The sequence below is a fragment of the Otolemur garnettii genome, unplaced genomic scaffold (genome assembly GCF_000181295.1).
Source record: "Otolemur garnettii isolate 467f Iridium unplaced genomic scaffold, OtoGar3 scaffold00025, whole genome shotgun sequence".
Taxonomy (NCBI): Eukaryota; Metazoa; Chordata; class Mammalia; order Primates; family Galagidae; genus Otolemur; species Otolemur garnettii.
Window position 1 is genome coordinate 9800373 of NW_003852420.1, and position 10484 is coordinate 9810856.

Here is a 10484-nt window from a genome sequence, read left to right on the forward strand (position 1 = left end):
AATAATATATACTGCTTTGTGTATTACAAGTTGAGTATATCCCTATTTAAAATGCTTGGGACCAGAAGTATTATGAGTTTTTTCAGATTTTTAAGCTTTTGCATTGTTACCAGTTGGGTATCCCTAACCTGAACATTCAAAATCTGAAATGTTCCAATAAATATTTCCTTTGAGTGCCACATTGGTGCTCAAGAAGGTTTTCATTATGGAGCATTTCAGATTTTGGATTTTCAGATTAGGGACGTTCAGAGATTATTAAATTTACACAGCTGGGTCTTGATAAATTCACATCTAAAACCAATGTCCACAAAAATCTACAATCTGGGAAAAAGAAGAAATGTTGAGTTCTATTGTGATCTCTTTGAATAATCTTCAGTAGGTTTACTTTGATATGATCAACTATGATCAACTCATACATTTTTATTGATTTCTTTGTTTTTATGAAATGAGATTCTCGGCTCAGTGCCTGTTGCTAAGTGGTTAGGGCGCCAGCCACATACACTGGAGTTGCCCAGTTTGAACCTGGCCTGGGCCTGGTAAACAACACAATGACAATTACATCAACAACAACAAATAGCTGGGCATTGTAGCGGGCGCCTGTAGTCCCAGTTACTTGGGAGGCGGAGGCAAGAAAATTGCTTAAGCCCAAGAGTTTGAGGTTGCTGTGAGCTGTGATGCTACGGCACTCTACCGAGGGCGACATAATGAGAGACTGTCTCAAAAAATTAAAATAAAATAAAATGAGGTTCTCATTCTTATATACTCTTCAATGCCCTATTCTAAGTAATACTTTAATCCCAAGCCAATTCCTCACCTTGCATGAATGTGTGGCACATTTACCATTGTTTCTCCATCACTAGATAATCCTTCTTGGGCTTGTAATTCAGCTGCATGCCTTTCAAGATCCTTAGTTAATACCTACACAGGACAGACATTTACTCTAAAGTTGGAAAACAAAACATTCTCTTTAAGGAGAACTCTAAAGAACAAAATAAAGGCACAATAAAACTCTAATAGCCATTAACAAATCTGGTATTTAATTATGACGACTTATCTTACAGTAGATTAGGTTTCGCCTGGGATTTCGTTGTCCGTGGACTGGAAAACTCTAGCACTTGGGTCTGCATTTTCTGCCCCAACTAAACTTGATATCCAAAGTCCTTATTAGTAGCCTCTAAAACCATTACTTCTTGGTTCTAATAAATTATTTTACTTCTTCATGTTCACTGATTAATCAAAACAGAGAAAATAAAGATGACTTCTAAAATACCTAATACCCTTTCCCTTGGCACTGAGCATTAAATAAAATAAATATTTAATACCTGTGTACAAAGCAGTCTGCTGACAATCTAAGAGACAAAATAAGATACATATATACAACTATAATTGTTATAAAGACCATAAAGACTTTTTTTTTGAGACAGAGCCTCAAGCTGTCCCCTTGGGTAGAGTGCTGTGGCATCACAGCTCACAGCAACCTCTAACTCCTGGGCTTAAGCAAGTCTCCTGCCTCAGCCTCCCAAGTAACTGGGACCACAGGCGTCCACCACAAGGCCCAGCTATTTTTTGGTTGCAGCCGTCATTGCTGTTTGGCGGGCCCGGGCTGGATTCAAACCCGCCACCTTAGGTGTATGTGGCTGGCGCTTTAGCCACTTGAGCCACAGGTGCCGAGCCAGGACCATAAAGACTTAAAGACAAAAATACCATGAGAATTTTGAAAAGGTGCCATGAGGAAGATTTCCAGAGAGACAAAACTGAGCTAGTGGAAGCATATAGTGAATGAAGGACAAAGTCGAGTCAAATCGCAGAAGGCCTTCGCTGCCACATAAGGACTGTGACTTCATTTAGTGGAAAAGAGTCATCACAATTTCCCAAGTAACATCAGGTTTTACAAAGTATGGCAATAGTTTAAGAATGACAATAAAAGCTGAGCATAAGGCCAAGCGCAGTGACTCAACGCCTATAATTCTACCATTCTGGGAGGCCAAAGTGGGTGGACCGCCTGGGCTTAGGAGTTCAAGACCAGCCTGAGTAAGAGTGAGACCCATCTCTACTAAAAATAGAAAAACTGGCTAGGAATTGAGGCAGGCACCTATAGTCCCAGCTACTTGGGAAGCCAAGGCAAGAGGAACCCTTGAGCCCAGGAGTTTGAGGTTGCTATGAGCTATGATCTTGCCATGGCATTCTACCCAGGACGATACAGTGAGACTCTTCTTTTCAAAAAAAGCAGTAGCAGCAGCTTAGCCTAAAACAGAAGCAGTGAAGATAGAAAAAAAGGTGGGTTTAAAAGACATGTTAGAAAGAAAAATGAAAAGATGTAGTGACATGCATATGGGGAAATAATGACCAGTTGAGTCTGAAGACAACAGTCAAGGCTCCCAATTTAGAGTTACTAAAAGTGTACACATCTTTATGATGAACTGTTCTTTATACCTGGATTATCTTTACTTTCCCTGCTCTATATCCAAATTCTGGCTCCACTTTTAAGACCTGTCAAATTCCACCATTATTTATAAAGTCTTCCTCTGAACTTTCTCCCTTCTGCCCAAATCTGTCAGGGTCTTATACATATTTGCCACTGAATCTTGCGCCTGTCCTGAGATTTGCTATTCTTTATCCTAAAGCATTTATCTGTGTGAAAGCCTAAAAAAAGCTTTAATATATGCTATGTCACTGATCCTGGAAAATAGTCAGGCACAGCACAAATTATTTTTATTTGACAGATGAGGGCATTCAGCAAGATTAAATGATTTGCTCATGCCACAGAACCCAGATTTGAGGTTGATCTTTTTGCTCTGTGATGCCTTGTCACATTCCCTTTGAGACTGTATAGCTCCTTGAAAACAAGGTTTAATTTCTGGACAATCTTTAATGAGATTAATATAATTCAAATAAGATAAAAATATGTTTTATTTAGGTAAGCTGCTGAATATAGAATAAATGGTATCTTTTAGGGCAGGATTACAATCTTTTAGTTCTAGCCAAAATCTTTTGGTAAAAGCTACATACATATTTTTTAGAGAAGGTGCTATCACTGTGAAATATTCCTTTAAAATTCTGACAAAAGTCTGCACAAAATAGATATTTACCTGATGTATTGCCAAACCCATGCATGACAACGTTTCCTCAGGAGCATCTCTTAGTTCACTTGCTATACTTGGGATCAAGTTAGTTATTTCATTGTCTTTTGTCAGTTCTTTAAAATCCACCAAAATACTTCCCTTTCTTTCTATTTCATCCTATAAAATATAAAAGTATTAAAATCATAATTCGGCTGGGTATGTTGGCTCACATCTACAATCCTATCTGGGAGGCTGAGGTGGGTGGACTGCTTGAGCTCAGGAGTTTGAGACCAGCCTAAGCAAGAGCGAGACCCCATATCTACTAAACACAGAAAAACTAGCCAGGTATGTGGGGAGTGTGGCAGGCACCTATACACCCAGCTACTCAGGAAGTTGAGGCAAAAGGATTGCTTGAGCTCAGTAGTTTAATGTTGCTGTGAGCTACAATGATGTTATAGCACCCTACCCAAGGCAATATGGTGAGACTCTGTCTCAAAAATAAATAAATAAATAAATAAATAAACAACTACAAAAAAAAAAAAACAGTAATTGTTTCTGTAGTCAATTAGCATAACTTAGTATTTAATTACACACTTCTTGAGAGAGCATATAATATTTATACAGTGATAATGGTAAGTACTATATAAATATAAGCTTTGTGTGAAGTATGGTTCTCTAATACTTTAAATATAGTAACTTATTTATGCTTTTTAACAATCCTTTGAGGTTGATCAAATTAAAGAGAAAATTGAAGCAAAGAGAAGTTATGTAATTCACCAAAGTCCACATTGGAGATAAGTGGCAGGGATGACTCCTATGATCACAATCATAGCACTTTAAACACACATAAAGTTGACTGGCAGTTTTGTTGTTAAGAATCTTACCTTGTCATATAAATCAATATGCCTTGTGAAAAATTTTTCAAATGCTTGAATCTTCTCAATGAAAGGAGAACTATCACTGTAAACTAATGCAATAAATATGGCATTAGCACAATTACACATGTACAAGCATATTTTTCATTAGATGAAAGAAACACTATATATGTGGCAGGGGATTATTTTCTAATTGTTTTGTATTTTGATTACACTTAAATAAGAACTGTTATAGAATAAATACTCATTTCTAAAACAAGTTTAGGTCTGTATTTCCTGAAATACAGACAGGAAGGGCCTCTCTCTAAAAGCCCCCCGTATCTGGGAAACTTCGTTTTCAAGTTTTTCAATCTTTCATATCGAAAGATTATAGAACATATGAGTTCAAATAGCTTGCACAAAAATCTTAAACCAAAACTACAGCCAAAGCCAGACACAAACTTTTATTCTGAAACAGAGCTGAAGACAATCAAACTCTTTCCTGAGATCAGGAGAGATTTGATCTCTTGACAGATCAATACAAAATTCTGTTCCCAAAATGGTAAAGCTATTATTTTTATACCCTAAAGTTCTGCAATACTTTCAAACTGTTCTCCTACAGAAAATGTATAATGAAGTAGTTTGGAAACCAGTCAAACCTAAGCTGGTGAAACCGCTTGAACTCCATCTTTAGGACTAATCCAAAGATCTCTTATAGTGTAGCGTACTGCTAGGAGAATAACATGAGTTTGGGGGTGGCTAATGCATGCTAAAGCAACCAGGAATCACTTATGAAAGTGATCTATAAATAGAAAAAACCCCATACTTCCAAAAGAGAAAATATTTGTAAAGTACACTACTCATTCACAAATTGAATAGTGAGTGGCTCATATATAGGGTGGGTCCTTGACCTCAAACAGTGTGGTCTACTGGGCCAAATACAGACACATGCATATATATACATATACATGACCCATACCTAACAAACAGATATATTTTATAAAAAGAGCACAAAAGAGATAGTTCCACACACCTATACAAACACATATGCAATGTTAGCTGCTTTTCTTGATTATCAGAGATTTCTTAACCATGTTTCTACCCAAAGCTGCATAGGTTATTGCCTTCCGGTTCCAAGCTAACCACTCTATTTTCTGTTCTGTGAAGCTATGCTCAAGATCTACGCTCTCCATTTCCCAGACTCCCTTCAACTTCTGCCAATTGGAGGCACGTTAGAGACTGGAAGGCAGTGGAAAGTAAGAAAAGAATTTATTCTTTATTTTATTTTATTTGAGACAGAGTCTCAAGCTATAGCCCTGGGTAGAGTGACATGGCATTATAGCTCACAGCAACCTCAAACACTTGGGCTTAAGCCATTCTCTTGCCTCAGCCTCCCAAGTAGCTGGGACTACAAGTGCCCGCCACAACACTCGGCTATTTTTTTTGTTGTAGTTGTCATTGTTGTTTTTAGTTGGGCCGAGCAGGTTTGAACCCGCCAGCCTGGGTGTATGTGGCTGCTGCCCTATCCACTGAGCTACAGGCACCACCAAGAATTTATTCTTGTTTCCAATTCACTCCAGCATCTCTGCAGCTACATAAGATAGCTAGATTGCTACAATTCTAGTCCCCAGCTCTAAGCACCAAGTATTGCCCTCTCAAGTTACCAGCAGCAACCAGCTTCATTTACCTCAGTAATCTGAGCACGACAGAAGTCCAAGCACAGCTTTGTAGAGTGCCCTACAGAGGTCAAAACAATAGATATGTTGTGCCCCCTCCACTTCCCCCCCCCCAAATTCTTAGGCTTTGGTAACCTCAGAACTTCTTTTGTTCCTTCAGTCACAGGGATGGTTTCCTAAAGTTACCACTTTCTGGGGAGTTACTGCAATTTGCGCCTTTAGTCTTTCCCTGTGTATCAAATTCCCTGTATTAAGTCCCCTTTTTGAAATACCTACTATGGTTTCTATTTTCCTAATAAAAAACCTAAAAACAATGCTCTGAAATACGAATATGACTCAATTGTTTCGGTAAACTAAGATTAACAGGGTATATGTCAATAAGCCAAATGAATTAATAATGAGATGTAGCATCCAAACACAAAATAAGAAAACATAATTTATGGTACATTTTACACTTTTAACTCTACCTTCAGAGAAATAAAGCTTCCAGCCTTTATATGGTATGAACTTATCCAATGTTGACTGAAGTAGCAAAGACTGTGGGGTTTGTCCTGAAAAAGAAATAGAATACCAGATTAGTAGAAACAGTAAACTTTCCTCCCTGATTTGCTTCTTTCAACAATGAGAACTTGATATGATATTAATGAAGTAGAGGTTTTGGTAAAAAATTGGAATTTTTATACTGTATTCAAATACTTGCTTAAGGAGTAGCATTTAATAAAAGATAGACCAAAGTTTGAGATAAACTGTTTCCTATGATAGACATGAGTTGCTTCCTTCATGAAGAGAAAAAAATTGAACAATTATTGACCTCACCTACCAGAATTATGTTTTCCTGCAGTTTTACTCAAGTTAGGTCTATGTTCTCTTTCTCTCCATTTTCCTGAAAAGTTCCTACCACTTCCTCTTTTCCAGCTTTGAAATCGTCCTCGTCCAAAACCTCTGCCTCTATGCTCTCCATTCATGTCTAAAAGACAGAAATTCAAAAAGTCTTCACCAAAACTACTTGGAAAATATAATAGTGCTTCTAATATATTCTTGGAGACTAGTGAACAGGCTTGCAAGATTGTACACTATAGTATGCAAAGTTGTATACTATGGTACAAGACCCAAGCATTCGGCAGTTACTCTTTTAATCCATATAAATTTTTAAAGTATATCATAGCACAGAATAATTTTATAGTTTAATAACTGTTAGTTTAATAGTTTCTATTCTTTCTTTTTTTTTTTTTTTTTTTTGAGACGGAGCCTCAAGCCATCCCCCTGGGTAGAGTGTCATGGCATCACGCTCACAGCAACCTCCAACTCCTGGGCTCAAGCGAGTCTCCTGCCTCAGCCTCCCAAGTAGCTGGGACTACAGGCGCCCGCCACAACGCCTGGCCATTTTTTGGTTGCAGCCATCATTGTTGTTTGGCAGGCCCAGGCTGGGGATTCGAACCCGCCACCTTAGGTGTATGTGGCTGGCGCCTTAGCCGCTTGAGCCACAGGCGCCTAGCCAGTTTAATAGTTTCATTTAAGTACATCTAAAGCTCATGAGCCAAAAGTAAGGAAAAGACTTGTAATTACTCTACTTGTTTTCAAGGAGTTTCCCACAATAGAAATGAAAATAAGATAGGTAATTAATTCTAAGATAACTTGTTAGCAGTTGTTATTCTAAGATAATAAGCTTGAGACCTTTTATTTAGGGTAGTACAGGATGAACATAACCCTAACCTGCCAGGCACTGGGAAATACATCATCATAGCTCATTACACACAGTCAGTTCTGCACTGTCACACCACTTTCTGTGCAACTATTTTTGTAAACCTAAGACTGGTCTAAAAAATAAAGTCTACTTTAAAATAATTCACATCCTACGGATACGAGTAAATAAGAATATATCCATATACTCTAGCACAATTCATTACAAGAGAGCCTTCATCTTCATTAAAGGAACTTAATTAATAAATGATAACTAAAAAGCTCACGATTTTAGGGCACGAAAGGACTTTGAAAATCAATCAGACATTACACATTATACAACCGATGTTCAGAGAAATAAAGCAAACTGATCAAGATCAAAGTGGTGACAGTACAGAGATCAACACTCCTTCAGGCTCCGAAGCTGAGGCGCTCCTCTCAAACCAGATAATAGGGTGACAAGAGTTAACGATTCCAACATAAGTCTAAGCGGTAAGAGTGGAGAACAAGACGGGCAGCTCCCGAGTAACAAACACCTGACGTAGGTACAATTCGCACTTACGAACTGGGGCTTTTACAAGCCAACTTACAAATTCAACCTAAGAACAAACCTACAGAACCAAACCCTACCTGAAGCTGAAGTTCAAGATTCTCCGAATTCCTTTTTGGCGCGTCTGCGACGCAACTTCCGTCAAGGAGTACGTGGCACGGCAGGGGCGGGGCGGAGCGCAGCCAATCCAGGAGCTCGGCCGGCGGAAGTCAGGGGGCCGCCGGAAGCGGCGCGCAGGCCCGGAGCCGGAAAGCGGAAGCGGCGCGCAGCACGTGGGGGCGGTGCTGGTCGGAGGGCTCCGGGTCTCAGGGGTTGTGGGAAGTGAAGCTGGTTGCGGCGACAGCGGAGGAGGAGGAGCAGGACGTAACGGGTGGGGGGACGCCGCGGAGCGCCCGGACTGGCTGAGCGTCATGGAAGACTCACGGGAGCCGCCGGGCCCCCAGCCACCGCAGCCGGGGGACCACCGCATCCGTGATGGAGACTTCGTGGTGCTGAAACGGGAAGATGTGTTCAAAGCAGTGCAAGTCCAGCGGAGAAAGTAAGTTATGTCGTTGGTTTTAGGAGTCCCTCGCTCTCGATACTTTCTTCCTCTGGGTCTTTCCACAGACCCCTGTCACCAGAGTCTCACTCTTGCCTCTCTTAATTCCTATCTCGCCCTCATTGTCTTCTCAGGTCAAATAGTCACAGAGGGATTTTCCACCAGGTTCCCCTCCTCGGCCCTTGGAATCTCCCCTACCGATCCTGTTGTCCCACAGAGTATCCCTTCCATGATTTCTTACCTAATGACCCTCTACCTTCAGCATTCTTTCCAGTTTTTCCATTGAGTCTTTCCCCTGAGTTCCATCCTTGGCCCTTGGTTGTTCAGATGCCTCCCTCTCACCATTACCTCCCCGGTCCTGGGTTTCTTTCCCTAGGTCTTTGAAATCTCACAGAACCACGCTCCCGCTTAATTCTGGGATTTTATCCTTATTTCTCCGAATCTCTTCCCAGCACACCCCTTTCTCCCATAGCTTCTTCTCTAATCCCACAGCCAGATTCTATCCTGCAAAAAATAGAACCTTTTCTATTTAGTCTGGCCCCTAGCCTTTACCTAAACAGGATATCAGGAATAAAGAAAGGAGAAAACTTTCCCTAGAGTGTGGGATAACTTGGGCGTTCCTTCATTTTACAGGAAGGGATTCAAGGCCTGGAAATTTGCTCAAAAGCAATTTGTCAACATCTAAGAACTCGAAATTAGGTTTAGTTTATAAACCTGCTGACCAGTGTCATTCTGTTTAGTACTAGAGAAGTGGAATTTTGATAACTGCAAAGGATGGTGAGGTTGCTAAATCCTAATAGCTATGAATGGGGAAAATGATCTGAAAAGTACAGCCACGTTTTCTTTTGAGCTGGGTTATTATATTACCTTTGACAAAGAAGTAAGTTGAATACACGTCAGAACAACAGCTGTTTGCAGACCAAAAAGCTAGCTAGTTATTATGAGATTGGGAATTTCTGTCAAGTGCTCACTTGAGGTGAGTTACATTACTGCTTTTAGAATTCTGCTGCTGACTGGCATTTAAGTTGAAGCAGGCGTCGTTAGAAAATAGTCCAGTGACAGTCCGCAAAGCACCAAGCCGGTGATAAATCAGCTTTTTTGCACAAGCACCAATTCAATAAAGAAAAAAATGTGAGCAAGAGGTGTATTTCAGTCCAGAAATGTAATATCTACAGCACCTTTTAAGTATTTTTAAGTTCTTCAATAATAAGAAATTTTATATTGATGGTTGAAATTAGAGGAATTTTATAACTGTTCCTCATCACTACTGCATTTTTGTGCTTTTGAATTGAGTGTTTTTTTCTTTTCAGAATTTTAAATTAGAAGTTCAGTGCCTGCTACCAAGTGTATAACATTCAGGGGTTCCTAACAGTAATTCTTTAAACTTTTTAGTTGAAGCATAACCCAGTAAGCAAAGTTCTTAGATTATAATTTCAGTGAATGAGCCCAATGTTATACATCTATATAATGACCACCCCGGTGAAACTTTTTCTTTCTTTTATTTCTCCCATTGTTCTTGCAAGTCACTAGATTTTCATATCTGTAGCTGTTTGAGTGTGAGAGAAGTTCCCAAGTAACAAACATCTGACTTAGGAACAACTCACACTTATGAACAGGAAGGGGGGTGCTTATGAATAGAAGAGTAATAATGTACTCTTAGACTTTTTCATTACCAATGAGACAGACAACAACCTCTTTAGTTATAAAAAGTACCCCTTAGACATTTGTTTGGGAATACTTTCCATCAGACCCTCTTTTTGGCAGAAGTCATAGTGGCAGTTTCCATTGTATTTAGAAAATGACCCTCTGAACTAAGCTGCATCCCAGCCAAATTCCCGCATCAGCTTTCCTTGTAGGCTGCACTCATCTGGTTGGGCAGTAGTAGTCCTGGCTGTCTGGGGAGGAGACAGATGTTGCCTGGTTAAGATGTGAACCCCAGATCCCTCTGACTGGGCTCCACTTTCCTGACTGGGATAGTGACTTTCTTTTTTTTTTTTTGAGACAGAGCCTCAAGCTATCCCCCTGGGTAGAGTGCCATGGCATCATGCCTAACCTCCAACTCCTGGGCTCAAGCGAGTCTCCTGCCTCAGCCTCCCAAGTAGCTGGGACTACAGGCGCCCGCCA

General features: G+C 40.1%; 2 protein-coding genes across 6 annotated transcripts in view; one reads left to right on the top strand and one right to left on the bottom strand.

Annotated features, from left to right (window-relative positions):
• The window catches only part of MCM8 (minichromosome maintenance 8 homologous recombination repair factor), a 42215-nt gene extending 34288 nt beyond the window's left edge, over nt 1-7927 (bottom strand). The window contains exons 1-6 of one of the 3 annotated variants that reach the window (XM_003788022.2): nt 7903-7914; nt 6413-6559; nt 6060-6143; nt 3947-4029; nt 3090-3239; nt 815-918 (exon numbers count right to left, since the gene is read on the bottom strand). In XM_003788022.2, coding sequence (XP_003788070.1) covers nt 815-918; nt 3090-3239; nt 3947-4029; nt 6060-6143; nt 6413-6557 — 566 coding nt within the window. In that variant the 5' untranslated portion in view covers nt 6558-6559; nt 7903-7914. Of the gene's footprint in view, nt 1-814; nt 919-3089; nt 3240-3946; nt 4030-6059; nt 6144-6412; nt 6560-7902 lie in introns of all 3 variants that reach the window. The other 2 variants (XM_023512173.1, XM_023512174.1) reach the window with 2 other exon arrangements.
• Nucleotides 7928-8072: 145 nt separating this feature from the next.
• The window catches only part of TRMT6 (tRNA methyltransferase 6), a 12939-nt gene continuing 10527 nt past the window's right edge, over nt 8073-10484 (top strand). For all 3 annotated transcript variants that reach the window (XM_003788026.3, XM_023512198.1, XM_023512197.1), the window contains exon 1: nt 8073-8360. In XM_003788026.3, coding sequence (XP_003788074.1) covers nt 8233-8360 — 128 coding nt within the window. In that variant the 5' untranslated portion in view covers nt 8073-8232. The remainder of the gene's footprint in view (nt 8361-10484) is intronic.